At 50.8% G+C, this 15,287-nt stretch overlaps 3 protein-coding genes across 3 annotated transcripts; 2 read left to right on the plus strand and 1 right to left on the minus strand.

Moving 5' to 3' along the window:
• Positions 1 to 4,523: 4,523 nt before the first annotated feature.
• On the plus strand, positions 4,524 to 5,796 carry NEUTE1DRAFT_125244 (uncharacterized protein; the record flags this gene model as incomplete). Its single annotated transcript, XM_009856904.1, has 5 exons — positions 4,524 to 4,620; positions 4,806 to 4,823; positions 4,944 to 5,063; positions 5,093 to 5,611; positions 5,780 to 5,796. The coding sequence occupies 4 exons, from the start codon at positions 4,524 to 4,526 to the stop codon at positions 5,482 to 5,484; spliced, it is 627 nt and encodes a 208-aa protein (XP_009855206.1).
• Positions 5,797 to 8,842: 3,046 nt separating this feature from the next.
• NEUTE1DRAFT_149310 (uncharacterized protein) lies at positions 8,843 to 13,103 on the plus strand (the record flags this gene model as incomplete). The annotated part of the gene is made up of 5 exons (XM_009856905.1): positions 8,843 to 9,285; positions 9,377 to 10,562; positions 10,622 to 10,756; positions 10,814 to 10,953; positions 11,001 to 13,103. The coding sequence occupies 5 exons, from the start codon at positions 8,843 to 8,845 to the stop codon at positions 12,772 to 12,774; spliced, it is 3,678 nt and encodes a 1,225-aa protein (XP_009855207.1).
• Positions 13,104 to 13,166: 63 nt separating this feature from the next.
• Positions 13,167 to 13,996, minus strand: NEUTE1DRAFT_89076 (uncharacterized protein; the record flags this gene model as incomplete). The annotated part of the gene is made up of 2 exons (XM_009856906.1): positions 13,167 to 13,496; positions 13,897 to 13,996. The coding sequence occupies 2 exons, from the start codon at positions 13,994 to 13,996 to the stop codon at positions 13,300 to 13,302; spliced, it is 297 nt and encodes a 98-aa protein (XP_009855208.1).
• Positions 13,997 to 15,287: the final 1,291 nt, after the last annotated feature.

A 15,287-nucleotide genomic window follows, 5' to 3' on the forward strand; every position in this document is an offset into this window, starting at 1 on the left:
AAAGCAAAGTAAAGACTATCTCAGGTGGAATCGTATGGGTATCACATTGATTTTAGTGGCTTACAAGTTGGATATGGAAGTCAGTTGGACACAGAGCGATGTTCCCTGATGAAGTTCTTGGATGGGAAATGTGTTTGGAAAGGATCAGATACCCTTTGTTTGCTCGCAGTTGGTCCTCGAATTTGAGCAACTGGCGATGAAGTTAGTAAGAAATGAACAATTTTTACTTATCTGTTTTTTTCTCTCGCTTCATTCACCGTGCAAACCGATATGCTTGACCTCAGGTTTTTATCGAAATTCATAACGAAGAATCACACATAGCAAGAATTCCCTGGAGAGAAAACGCTAGCCACGAGTCAACTCCCTCCTGCCTCTGAGATTTGTTTGAGAACTCAGACAACTCGGTATCCATTTAAGGTCTCTACACTAACAGGTTGATATCGATACGATATGAACTTCAATGTGCGGAGGGATGTAACTGAAACTTTTCCCCTAATTTTTTTTTAGTCTTTGTATTTTGCGCCTGTGTTGGGTAGGTGAAGCCGAAAGCAACTGTGGTCCACCACGACCGGGTATCCTGACCTCATACCCCCTAACTAATGTCATCCTCATAGGCGTAGTTTCCTGCGAAAATTCTCAATAACAACGCTAAGCGCCAGTGGTTTAGTGGTAAAATCCATCGTTGCCATCGATGGGCCCCGCGTTCGATTCGCGGCTGGCGCATTCCTTTTGCATTTTTTTTTTTCTAGCATCTTAGTTCCCTCCCATCCAGAGGAGATCGATCGTCTAGTGTTTCGTTTCTCTTTTCCTTTTTCTTCTTTATCCCCGACTTATCACATAGGTCTGGGGTTTGCTTCTTCTCCTGGAACGTTTGTTCAGCAAAAGCTTAGTTAGTGGTTCGACCACGATTGTTGTTGTCTTTTTTTTTCTTGTGTCCTATTGTCGTAATAACATGTCAAGTTGGTAGTTGTGTTGGTTGGGGGTTTTCTTCTTTCTTTTCCTCCTTCTTTATGGCTTTCATTGTCTATTATGGCGATCTCATGTGTCAGGGCCAAGTTGATCCACGGAAGGTCAAACACAGTCAATTCATTTTTATTTGACCAAGTTTTGATCGTGTTCGAGACCTTTGCCTTACGCATTACGAGTTCCGTATGGTGACAAAAAACACTGGGTTAGAAGCGTGAGTGCTTTGCTCAACTTGTGCAGTCAATCCTACTAACAATCCTCACGGTAAAACACAAAGCTCGGGAAGGAGCAACGTCATGTCATCTTACCGACATTTTTTGAGGAAAAAAATATTTTTGTTCTTTTTTATTTTGACAAGGTCGGAAAGACAACGCGACTCGTCCCCAAGGCGTTGAGCATTATCTGTTGCTTGTGTTGTTGCTTGTCACATTTTATCGGGGCCCGTTACTTCCCTTCCGGTCTTCATATCGAAGACGGCACCCGACGTTTCGCTAATATCGGAGTGACACGGAGAAAGTGAGGTTATGTGATGGGGAAACAAAAAACGGAGTGCCGCCGGGCCAAGACGGGCAGATCGGGCAAGCCGGTTTGCGTATTTACCGTACTGACAGCCACGAGAAGGGAAGAAAGCAAAAGGCCCATGGAGATGAAGGAGCAGATGGCGGAGGACTGCGAGTTGATTCGTTCCCAACAGTCTGGTTCCAGGACGGAAGGAAGGACGGAAGGGAAGGGAAGGAAGGATAGGAGAAAACCACATCCTTCCGTGACCGCAACCGCAGGTCACGAAGTTTCCCGTTGCCAGATATTTCCGTGCAACACAAAGGCTGGGATCTGTTCCCGTTACTCGTCTGGTCTTCAAAAACTGATCGTCTTGAAGTGGTACTCAATGTTTGCGCCGTTTGGGAGAGACATCTCCTCGGAGTCAGTTGTCAATCATACAGAGGGCTCTGGAAGGGCACGGCTGCCCTGAAGTACCGATGACCGAGGGTTCCGGGAGGGCAACATAGTTCAGGGATATATGGATCTATCTCACTTGCTCGTGAGCAAGTATCCATCAACCTCCTAGGCAATTTTTCTCATGCTCGCGTAGAGGTGTCGACACTCTTGACGACGGTCAGGGTCTGGAAGATGGGGCTCCATTATCAGATCATTTGCTGGCACAGTGAATAAGCCTCCCTGCAGTTGTTCCTGCATGTACACAGTGTGTGATTATTTGGTGCAAACATGTCGGGGACGAGGTGGGCGGCAGATTGGAGGCGTCCCGAACGTTGTCGGCGAGGAGAGATTCAATCTGCATGGCAAACGCAAGATCGCGGTGTTGAATTGAAACCGATTTCAAGCTCTTTCGTGAAGCATAGCGTGAGAAAGAGGATGGCATATCTTTGAATAGTCAGCAACGTCATGTGACCTATTGGTGCAAATTTTGTCAGTCAGCGATATCGCACGCTCTGCCACTGCTGGGATTTCCTCTCAGCAAAAAGTCCAGCATTGGTTCACGGTTGTCACCATGCCAGATACCTCGCTACAGCGCTGGTATTCAGGAAGCATCTTATCGTCATCACGATGAGATCTGGGTGGAGCATATGAGTTGAGCCCTTCTCTTTCGCCAGGGCTTGCCCGTTACGGTACAGCTTCAATTGTACTCCGATAGAGCTTCAAACTCATCGGAGGCCTGTCAGGCCATCCGTGAATGTTGCTGGTTTCAGGAGGGCGGTCCTGAATGAAAGTTGATATCACAACAACAACGACGATGCAGGGGCGCTAGTGTACCGATAGAAACGCCGACAAGGGGCGGGCTTGACGGTCCCCATTGTTGGGCTCGCTGTTCTTCGGTCCACCGGGAGTCTTGAGAGCATCACGTCAAGTGACACCTTGCCGGTCATAAGAGCCGAAAAAAAGATAGACCAAGGTGCCCAAAAACATATGAATCGATGCGTTTGTTGGGTATCTTGAAATCTGATGGGCTGCAGAAACGCGGTTGCAGGATACTCGAATTGCGAGGGTATAGACGTGACAGCTGGCATAACCAAACTTCGTTTGATTCAGAAAACGCCAACGAAGGTAAGGATGAGATCGAGATAGAATATGGCAATCACGGTTCGAGTGTGGAGAAGAGGCCAGCAGTGATGTCCATGAATATGATGTCAGTGGACTCGTTGCGAGTCGGGAGTTGAGTCGTCAGGTTGACGAGCAGACCCAGGGGCCAGATGTGCGGGGTTGAGGTGATGTGTAAAAGAACGACTCGACGAAGTAAGGTGGATTAGCATGAGGCTCCCCAGACTTGAGATCATGAGCCGGCCGAGGTCGGCTTGGGCTATAGGTTCGGTAGATGTCTAGTTTGAGCCGAGTGGATGTGACTTGATCCACCAGAGCTCTCATCTCCTGATTTGCTCGGGCGTTGAAGTGAGAACGAGGGCATGACCAGAAGGGCAGACAACGGTCTTATCTTGTCCTGTTGGCCAATATTTCCCTCGGAGATGCTGGCAAAAGATTTTTTTCCTGTTGGCTGGGTGGTTTGATCTCGATGGGTGATGTGCAGACTGCAGAGGTTCATGGTGACGGACGAATCACCATCGACCATGGCGTTGGACGTTGACCGTCTGCTCGGGAATTGAACCCAGACGCGCAGGGGGTCATTGTGGGATTGTGGGATACATACCAAGTCTAGTGGGCGCATCGTGGAAGTGCTAGTGACAGTGTAAACGGAAGAAGGGGGAAGCCGGGGCAGCCTCCATGAGCCATCATATCATACATATTGACTCGCGGACAACGAACAGGGACGGGCGGTACTAAATCAGGTCGGGAATGTGGATAATGGTGTTTCTGTCGTTGGAGGCTCCTGGGGATTGTCAGTTGGTTCTTGGGAGAAATGGATTGAGAGCAGCCAGACGGGAAAGGACGGGTCGGAGAAGATGGCGGCCACCGGCGCACACGTAGCACCCAATTCAGGCAGAGTTTTTTTTGCTTGTGTAATTTCATGTTCTTGCCGCCATCATCTATCTGTCCTTCTGTTGGAGAAGGCGGAACTGAACTGGAGTGAGTAGGTTCTTTTTCTTGGTAGTTGTGACCGTAGTTGTGGGGCGCTCTTGCCAGTCCCAGGACTGGGTTTACTGACTGGTCACAATTCACATCCCTTCCACACCCCGTAGTCCCGTTTATTGCAAACCAATTTCTCTCAAGCCAAGCAAATTCCCAGACCTCGACTCAACAAAAAAAAAAGACACAAAGAGGATGAGTGGAACTGGACTATCACGAACCGGGACTGGGTGATTCGAACAACGATGTCCTATCTCTGGGTAGGTAGTTTCTGGGCAGTCTCTGGTAAGGTACGTAGTCTAGCGCTGCGCTGTGCCAGTGTCAAGAGTCCAAAGACGGTTGCAGCAAGCCGCAAGCTGCATGATCAGGCTTCAATGTCATGGAAAAAACATGCCCTGGACTTTTCCATTTCCTGCAACTCTCCGGCAGACGGCGAGCCCTGCGCAAACGACACTTGTCTCAGAATTGAACCAGGCTAGCCTCGCCTTGCAGTGCGCTATGTACACAGCATAGGTACTTAGATGGCACGCTGCCAAGCTGGACAAGTGGAAGCTAGACAAGCTGCGACCGTTGAGACTTTCCCAGGAACCAAATCGCGCCCGGTCCTTGCATTCTTAGGTTTGTCTCGAGTGTTTGAACGATGGAACAAGACATACATAGGCGATATGGAGTCCTCGGAGAATCCTGTTGACCAATGGCAGCCCGGCATCTACACCAAGCTGTGATTTCACCAACGACCAAACGAGTGTTTTTTTCGCCCGGCGGGTCTGTCTGTCTCTCTCCCAATTTGTCACCACTTCCAGGTTGTGGGCTGGTGATCGGTAGGTGCCGGCCCCCATATGGACATCGTTTGTCGGAGACATGTCGTTGCCGTTTCCCGGAGAGGGATCCCGGTCCGGCCGTTCGACTTTCCCACCTGTGTGCTGTCTTTTGTGCGCCAGTTCTAATGCATAAAACCGTCGAGCCGCTGTCTCGCCGTTCGGAAAGACGCCGTCCATCAGACGACGGCTTCCTATCGTCCCTCGTGTCCATGACGGAGCCTCACCCAGTATATGGCCTTGGTTCCTCATCTCCGTTCCCTTACCGCCAGCCGTCTCCCGTCCGAAGAATTCGAGAACGATCACGGTTCATCCTAGCTCCCTTGATCCTTACTGTCGCCAACGCAATCCCGCCTCGTCACCCGCTCAAAGAGAAAGAGTCCGGCTTCATGCTACATCAGCCAGGAATGCATATATAGACCTGCCCTCTGCTTGCTCTTGTCCTCCTCCTCAGCACCATCATCATCATCATCAACAACAACAACAACAACAACAACAACAACAACAACAACAACAACAACAGCAACAACGAACAACGACAACAACAACAGACATTGACCACTCGGACAATCTACAAGCACACTTGAACCCATACGCTTCCACGACCTTGAACACCTCGACACTTCTTCACTCCACTTCCTACAACCCCATAATCTTACTTTGAACCTGGAAACACGACAAAAATGTGCCACACAGTCCCCGCCCACGCTTGCCACTACAACATGAACAAGCCCGAGCAGCAGGAACTGGTCAACCGGCAGGGACAGGGAGCCTTGGTTGACTTTGCCAATGTGAGTACCAAGACAGTTCACTGTTACCCTTACCCACCTGGGCCACCACCCCACGTTTCCGTTACTTGTATTTTACATACAAGAGGGTGGTGGTCCGGTTGGTGCAGTTGATATGCAGTGCAACACCGCCATGTGGTAAATACAGTGACTAACACTTGTGCTTTACAGCTTCCCGGTGTTCGTTGCCCAGAATGTCTCAAGAAGGGCACTGAAACATGGGTAATCCGAGGCCGTGCCTGCCCCGTCTGCAGGCATGAGTGCCTTTAAGCCAAATGCCGAAATCCATCATTTCAACAGAACTACTGCGGAGGACTTAATACTGGGCTTTTCTTTCCCTCGCGCCATGGCTTTCGGAATGGACAAAAAAAGGACGACAACGGGTCGGAGTTGGGAAGCATGCTAGATTTTGGGGAGGCCTTTTGATACCCTTGCCTTTTCGGATTGCTTGATTTTCGTTTTCCATCCTTGGGGTCACGGTGTTGCGGGCATGGCTTAAAGGGGGCCGATCAGGTGGAAATCCGGCACAGGATGATGAACATCAAGGGAAGGAGGGAACCATACAAAAAGGGCGATGGAATATCCGAGACGATAAGTTGGGGATTAGATTGGGATAGGAGATAATAAAAAAAGTACTTGTGGCTCACGCGCACACGAAAGTTGTTGCACCTATGGAGAAACCATGATACTCGCTCAAGCACTACATGAATACCGGAAGGGCTCCTATTGGGCTACAACTAGTGGCATTTCGTAACGAGGGCTAACATGAAGGCTTGAGACACTCTTCCTAAAACCGGACAGTTCCTGACAAAGAACATGGTGTAACAAGACATAGGACCAACGGGACTGATGTGGCATTACCCTGAATCGAGTGGCGCCCGTCAACTCATCTCTCCACATCTCCGACGTAACACTGCCTATTTCTCCTCCAGTTCATATCAGCTTACACTGGATGAACCACTTGAATAACAGGTACGACACTACGAATGTGCAAACATTTGGGTCCAGCATCCGACAGCGAGAAATTTCGAGACAGCGGAAAAGGAGGAGGCTGTCCGTGGCACGATCACACAATAACACAACAGAACCCATCAGTAAGGATGAGGCGAGACACAGGCTGCTCATGATATACCAACCGATCCAGCAAATACACTGCGTTGCCCTACCAAGCACATACAAACACATATATTACTTTCCAGGCAGACAGTGAGAACACCAATTACGACGCAGCCGATTTGAGGTTACAAGCTCATTATAAGTTGGGCAACAACACTCCAATCGGCAGTCTATGATCTTCAAAAAAAAAAAGAAACTGGAAGAATATCACTGAACACACACACACACACACACACGGTTCACCAACCACCAATCCCCCAACACGACGCGGCACGGCACGGCACACCAGCCTAATAACCAAACCACCAACACGACGGCACACCAAACACACTCCATCACACAGACACAAGACCACAAACACAGACTGAAGACAACCTGACACCAAAACAGGGCCGAAGCCACAGGCGACCGGTGAAGATCCTTTCATATCGGAGTGTTTCCCAGATAGATGAAAAACATGGGAAAATCAGCTCATGACCCACAACGGTGGCTCTTCTGTCGTATTGTAGATTGTTGGGCAAGATGAGGCGGCCTTCAATGGGTCTAGACACATGACAAAGACGACCTCACCTTATAGAACACAAAGCAAAGATTCTACCTACAGAACAATGGTGAAGTAGCATCATGACCTCACCTCGCCTCACTGGTAACTACAAGACCGGGAAGTAGTTCTCCATAGTGAACTTGGGTTTCACCAATTCAAAACAAGAAGAAGAGGAAGAAGGGAATCGAATCAAAGGGGAAAAGTAAACAAACCCCTAGTCTCAAGAGCCCAATTTGGCCCGTCCTCAATTCCCGAGTGCCCAGTCCCCCAGTCCCCCCCACCTTCTCGCACATCACACACACTCTTAAACATCTGTGCAGTTACATGGGCGTTCCCTGTTTTCTCAGCGACGGGATCGACCGAATGTACCGCTGGATATGGACCAACTAAAAGCAGATATCTAGTCCAATGTCATTGATAAACTGCTGCTGGATGGATGGATGGATGGATGCAACCCATGGGATGGGACGAACCTACCTCTACCTACTGGGTCGAGATAAGCAGACAGATATGACGACAGACAGCACTGTACTACACCACACCACACCACCGAGCAATGAAACTAAATAAGGGAATCGATTATAGAGGCCTCTCGAATGGGTTAGAGGTTAGATACGAGACACAACAGGTGAGGGCCTCGTGTTGGGTACTCACCTCACTTCTTTTGTGGATTAAGTAGGGTGAAAAGACCATTTGGAGAAGGTAACGGGGAGAGATATCCATGGCATCACATGCCGCAATCGGATGAAACCACCCACCAGAGGAGGCGCGATTACCTTTAGTACCCGTGTCTTCAGGGCGGCTTGAGCAACCCAAACAGAGCTGACTGTGAGCAACAAAAATAGGTAACCATGGTAGCAGATAGGAAATCACGACAGTGTCTTGGTTCAGTACTCTTCGAAGCTCGAACAATGCACATCAACTGGGCTGTGAGCCGCAACTTGGATAACCATGGAAGCAGAGATCTCTAGGAAGTTATACCGGGACCTAGTTGTTTGATCAACTCAAAATCGAGAAAGGGACCAAGACAGTGAAAGGCATGTGGCTCCAACATTGAACGGTGTCAAGCCCGTTAAAAGCTGATGCTTGATTATTTGTCGATGAGTAAAAAGATGACAAAATGATAGAAATGAAGGGTCCACGCAAAAGGAGGTGGAAGTGGGGAATGGAACCTTGATGGCCACCCCCTCGGCAGGCAGATCCGGGGAAAGTGGGGAGGAGTCCGAGCAGAACTCCGGGTCAGCTGGGCCAGGCCCCCTGAAGGCCCCGCTGAAAGGGCACAGGGCTGGGCAACAGGGCTGGGGCTCACTGGCAAGTGGAAAGACAAGGGCTTGTCCTCCACAGGGCCGGCCCCACTATAGTTCTCTTACTAGCCTCCACTACCACTTCCACTTTCCGGCCAGCATCGGCAGCCATTGGCCGCCATGGGGAGCCATTGAGCCGCTGATTGGCACACATTGACAGCGTGGACGACCAGGGATGGCGGACTGTTGACCGTCTCCCGCTGTCGGGTCTCAGCGCAACCCTCCCGTCGCCCGGCCTTGGGAATCCGAAGATTAGATTAGCAAGCAACCATGACCATGACGACGGAGCAGAACGGCATCGACATATTGTGTGACGCCGCGGGCTCCGATCTGCTATTGTCCTCGCTCGACTATGCGACGAACACTGCCTCGTCCACCTCTTCCGCCAGCGCCAGCGCCAACCACCCCCATCCACCTCCGATCGCCATTATTCCCGCCGCCGTCCCGCCCTCAAGCACGCTTCCTCCAGGTCTCCCTGACACTCCTCCTCTTCACGGCCACCACCAGCAGCAGCAAACAGCGGGCCCGCCCCGAGCCAAACGGCCAAAGACCGAGTCGCTTCCCTCCTCCGCCCCGGCCTCGACTTCCAACCACGTCTGTCAGATCTGCAAACGCGTCTATGAGCGCGCCGACCACCTCACCCGTCACCTGCGCTCCCATGAGAATGCCCGCCAGTACCAATGCACTCGCTGTCCTAAGCGCTTCAATCGCGCGTACGTATCGCCTCGTTTCGTCCGGCCCATGCTCCACGTCCCAGCCCACCCTTCCGGCACAGTCATCACTAACTTTGATATCCCACCGCAGAGATCTACTCACGCGCCACGAGACAACACACGACAGGGACAACGATGGCAAAGGACGCGCCATAATCCGCCGGAGCGATCGCGCCGCCGAAGCATGCCTCAACTGCGCCATGTCCAAGGCAAAATGCGATGATATGAAACCATGCACCCGCTGTCGGCTCAAGAACCTCGTCTGCGAGACCTCCAACAAGAAGACACCGCAATACCGGACGGCAGATGGCACCGATGCCGGCTCCGTCTTCACGCCCTCCGAAAATGGCACCCCTATTGCCGCCTCGGCCTCCATGACGCCCGTCGACGGGACCATGTCATCGTCTTACGGTGGCTTCAACGGCGGTTACGGCATGCCTCCTGCCAAGCAATCGACTTCATATGGTCATCCGCAACATCATCCCCCACAACACCATCTACAGCATCCGTACCCACCTGCGCATCACCAACCACATCAAGACGTAGGGGCAATCAATCACCTCCATCTCATCGCAGGGCCAATGATGAACGCTCTCCCCGAGGATCTCCTCTACCCAGTCCACTCCAACCCCACAAACCCCTGGTTCCAAGACATCGACTTCACCTCCTGGGACATCAACTTTGACGGCTTCTCCGTGCCCCAAATCGATTCCTACAGCCAGAGCCCGCAATCCACGACCGACACGGCAACCACGTCTTCGAGGCCGACAGCCCACAGGAAGACCAGTCACCGCGACCCAGCTCGGCGTCACGCCGCCTTCAAGCGCTCCCCTTGGCTTTGGGAGCCCGCGGACAAGCAAGACTACGTGCGCAAAGAGACGGAAGCGGGGCTCCGAAATCTCGACGAGGATGCCGTAACAGCCATCGCACAGTCCCGGCTTCCCAGCCGGCCATCAACCTTGATGAAAAAGATCAAGATCGACTCAGACACTAGGGACCGGCTCTTCGCAATAGTCTTGTCGCAAATAAACGACCCTCACCGCGTGCCGTCATTCCCGTCGTTGGAGGTGCTCAATTTTCTGCTGCAGGCCCATCTGGTGCATGACGAGTACCAGTGCGATAGCTGGATACACTCTCCTTCGCTAAACCCGGCCGAGATGTTGCCGGAGCTGCTGGGTGCGATTGTGGCGAATGGGGCTAGCTTCATTGCGGTTCCGGCTATTTGGCAGTTTGGGCTGTCGATGCAGGAGATTGTGAGGACGAGGATAAGTAGTTTGGTAAGTTTCTTTCCACTTGAAGGTAGGGTAACATTTGACTGACAACTAGACACAAATAGTTCGAATCGCAAAACTCGAATACTCGGAAGCTGGAATGTCTTCAAAGCTTTGCGTTGCACCTTGCTATTGGCATGTGGAGCGGGTTTAAGAGGAAAACGGAATTGGCGGAGGCGTTTTTGCAGCCCCTGTTGATTGTAGGTTGCCACCCCTTTCCACCACCAGGCACTCGATATTGACCAAGTTACGGACAGATGATGCGTCGTGCCGGCGTCTACACCGCTGCCGTCTATACACAGGCAGACCTACCATCGGTTCTTCCTCAAGCTTCGGATACGCCTGAAGTGTTGGAGAGAAAATGGCGGACGTTCATCAATAGAGAGTCTTACAAGAGGTATGTTGAACCGTCAACCTACAGGAACACGCCCGCTAACGGTACAGACTTGCCCTACATATGTTCCTTCATGATGTGCAAACTTCTGTCACCCTTCAGACTACACCCCTTCTCTCCTTCACCGAACTCTGCTTCAGTCTCCCCTCCTCACGCGACCTCTGGAAAGCCCCCTCTGCCAAAGCCTGGCGTGACCTGCACTTAATGAAACGTGCACCACCTCCCGATCGGCCAATGCCACGTCTCAATGAAATCATGCACTGTCCCGGCCTGCTCGACGACTTCGTCGACTTTGTTGACATTGAGCTCGTCAATACCGCCGTTCTCCACTCCTTCTGGGGCCAGATCTCCGCTTACCGCTACGGAATGAGGCTCTACCAAGAGCCTTCCACAGTCGCAAGCATGTCAGGCAACTACGGACATTACTCCCAGCGCAACTTCTCGAACCACCGTGAAGGACTCAAGGCCATGCATCGGGAACTATACAGCGACGCGCAGGACTTTGCCGCCAGCGTCGTTTACGTGCACAAGAGCCAGCTGTACACCCCGGTCTCGCATCGACGGTATCCAGTCCCGTTTCCAGCGCCAGAAGGGTCACATGCTACTTCTCCTGCCCCTAACGTCTCCTCCCCAGTCTCGATCGCAAACTCCAATATGCCGATAACCTTTGAGATGTTCATGGTGGCTTTACATGTTGATCTTAACCAGCTCCAGTCCTATGCGGGGAAAGCAGGTGAAGAAGAAACTAGGAGAGCATCGGCGTATTTTCTCCATCAAGACCCTTATTCGGGCACTGGGGGTGAAGGAAATGGACGAGGAGCAAACGGAGGAGGGTGGGTGAGAAGCACAGATGCGAGGTATGCCGTCTGGCATGCGGGACAAGTGTTCAGAGCGGCGAGGGCACTGCCTCCGACGGGGCTGAGTGGGTTTAATGCCATGGCTGTGTATTTTGCTAGCTTGACGTTGTGGGTTTATGGGTTGCTGGGTGGTCCCAATCCGGGATCACCGAGCTTACCGTCGCTGTTTTGGGGTAGTGGAGAGCATGAGATGGGTCGTGGCGGTCCTGGGGTTAGCGGAGGCTTTGGGATGGGTCATCATGTGCAGCAGCCGTTCAACGGCGGTGGAATGGAGGATCCGAGGAGGTCATCTGTCACGGTTCCGCTGCCGTCCGGTCATGGATATCAGATGCAAACGCCCCATCAACAACAGCAGCAACACCCACCTTCGCAGACAATACCTTCACAACAACCACCGCCACCGCCTCATCAGTACCAACAACCGCCGGACGTTCCCTTCGCGATTCTCGACGGTGAAGAGACTCGCGAGATACGTACCTTCCTACAAACAGGCCGTGGAATTCCAGCACTCACCATTTCGCAACAACCACCGCATCCATCCGGTCCCTCCAACACCATGAGCATCCTTAACCCGGTAGTGGAATCCCTCCTCGCAAACCCATCCCTCCCCCTTCAAACAGCCTGCTCCATCTTCCGCGAAAACTTCCCCTCGCTCTCGCACAGCGAAAGTGAGCCGCTGCCGCCACTAGTCGAGAGTCTGGGGACTTTACTGAAAGATCTTGGCAGGGGAAGTACGCATGGAGGGAGTCGGGCGGGGAGCAGTGCTGGTGATGACGAAGAAGACTTAGAGCGAGATGATGAAGATGACGAAGAACAGGACGGAGACAGAGATGAGGGCCGGGGTGGGACGGCGAGTAGGGAAAGGAGAGAGGATGGGGAAGGGGAACGACGTAGATGGGAGAACAAGACGACTGGAGTTGGGGCTGGGATGAAGGAAGAAGATAGGAGGAAAGAAAGGGGCAACTAATGGTGTAAGTGGATGAGGAGGAGAGAAACGGTCAAATGATGGTCGTGATGGGGTTCGTCGGAGATGGTCAGTTGAGTGAAGATATGGCCAGGAACGATGGCGTCGGGGTCAATTATAATAACTAATGGGCAATAAAGAGTCTTGGTTACTGTCATGGTGTTGAACGTTTCGTTGTATTTGGGTAACTGGATGCTGGTTACCATGGAAGGGGATCGCAGGGCGGTCATGGAAGGAGTACATAGGGCAATATAACTCGGAAGAATGGATAGAAAGGAGGAACTGGCAAGAATACAACGGGATATTCATATATAACGGAACTCGGTTATCTTCCAACGATTTCGAAAAGGGATAGATAGATATACTGTGATTTGGGTGTCATCGCCCTGTCCCGCTTCAATGGCATATACCTCTTTCAATAACCACTACTTGTACTATCTTCCCCTTCACTCTATCACTCATCAAACAATCCATCCACTCACTCACCACTCACCACCCTTCTTCCACTCCCCAATCAATTATAATCAATCACTCCCCAATCACATACGTACAACCCTCTTTCCCAATCCAAACCTCATGTACCTGCCCAGCATCAACATCCAATCTCTCCCCAGGCCCATGCGTCGTCTTTTCCTTTTTGTCTTCTGAGCCCGGGTAAGCGATGGTCAGAGACCCAGAGAGGATCAAGTGCGTAGTTAGGGACGAGTGTTTGTGCGGGGCGTAGTCTGTTATGTTTGATGTTATCTGTTAGAAGATGATAATTTGAAGTATATATGAACAGAATGAGAGGAAAGGGGGGAATGGGGAAATAGGAAATGGAAAATGGCACAATAGGAAAGAAGAGAGGTGGGACAGGGGAAACAAAAGAAAGGGCGTAAGGAGAAATGATGCGTGGAGACCAGCGTAAAGCAGAATGATAGATGTGATGATTCTTGTTCTGTCTAACTCTGTCTTAGAGTTGACTGTCTGTCCGTCAAGCCTTATATGCTTGATTCTAGCGAAGGTGGACGCTTCCCTCAATGGGGCGCCACTTCCCTTTGACAGACAGGGTGCTAACGGGGGTAACCCCGTGTCAAGAAAGGAAACTGAGAGAGAGAGAGAGAGACAGAAGAGAAAGAGACATACGAGCACCACCCCCATCAGTCCACGTAAACACATGGGAGAATCCCCACGAGCGGACTTGGGATTCTGCTTCTTTCCTGGATAGAGACGGCGGGGACGTCATTTCGTTTTCCTCTTTGACAATTTCGAGATGTTTGGATTGTCTGTGTGATGAGATCACGGGGGGGGTTTCGTTTCGGTTTGGGAGTAAGTAACTAGATAGATCGATCGATCGCTATTACTGTTTATGTTATGTTATGTTTATGTTACTGTTGCTAACAACATTCTTCGTTAGTTTGTTTACACTAGTTGGTTGTTTCGCGGTCTTGTCGGGACTTGTGTCGAGTGACCGACTACCATACACTATGCATAGTATTGGCTTGACTTGACTGACTGACTGACTGACTGACTGACTGACTGACTGACTGACTGACTGACTAACTGATTGACAGGCGAGCTTTACCCGATACATACAAGTGAGTGAGTGAGTGAGTGATCCTTCAGATGTTCATCAACTGACTGCTCACATGGACTGTATGTACTGTACTGTGTATCAGGCAGTGCCACAGTGGTTGTTGTTGGGTGTGTTGCGGATGACGTCACTTCTGGCAGCGTTGGCACTGCACGTCTTCTTGGCTTTAGGATGATGGACTATTGATTGTTTCGATGGATGAACTACATTTGAAGGCGGGTAAAAAAAAGGGAAATAGAATTGACGTACAAGCAAGTTGAGGAAAGCAGTCATTAAATAGTCCAGCAAGTATCAATTGTACAGGTTGCTAAAGCTGCTTAGTTGGCGGGGAGCTTCCGCGCAAGCCGTGTCTGTCCGGTTTGAGATTATTTCCCTATTTCGGACGTCTCACATTGTCAAGATCAAAACAAAACCATTCATGATATGAACGATGATTACAAGAGGAACTGAAAAGTAGTTGAACGCATTGAAAAGGAATGGAAAAAAAGATGCAAAAGAGAAAAAGAAATGCCCAATAACAGGATTGAACTGTTGACCTTCGCATGGACTTGATATCTCGTAGAGAAGATATTAGTACGACGCTCTAACCAGCTGAGCTAATCGGGCTGTTGATTGGTTGTTGAAAGCAGTCTTGCAACAACATCCTATAGTGCGGAAATGCAGAAGCAGGCGTCCCGGATAGAAATCAACTTTACTTCCGCTAAGCGTTATCACGCATCACATCCAGCACAAAGAATTGCATATCAAGAACCTGGGTATGTAAAAGTTACTACAAGGTAAATTACATGTTTTGTATCCCCTATATAGTATGCGGGAACAGCTATCCTCAGTCTCCCTAGCGATTCCTCCCAACCCAAACCAATAAATTCTTCCAGCGACCTTTCCCTCTCGGTGGCAATTCCCTTGATTTCTTCCTTCCTACCCTCTCCTGTTTGCCCCTTCC

Source organism: Neurospora tetrasperma, assembly GCF_000213175.1.
Source record: "Neurospora tetrasperma FGSC 2508 unplaced genomic scaffold NEUTE1scaffold_81, whole genome shotgun sequence".
NCBI classification, from domain to species: domain Eukaryota; kingdom Fungi; phylum Ascomycota; class Sordariomycetes; order Sordariales; family Sordariaceae; genus Neurospora; species Neurospora tetrasperma.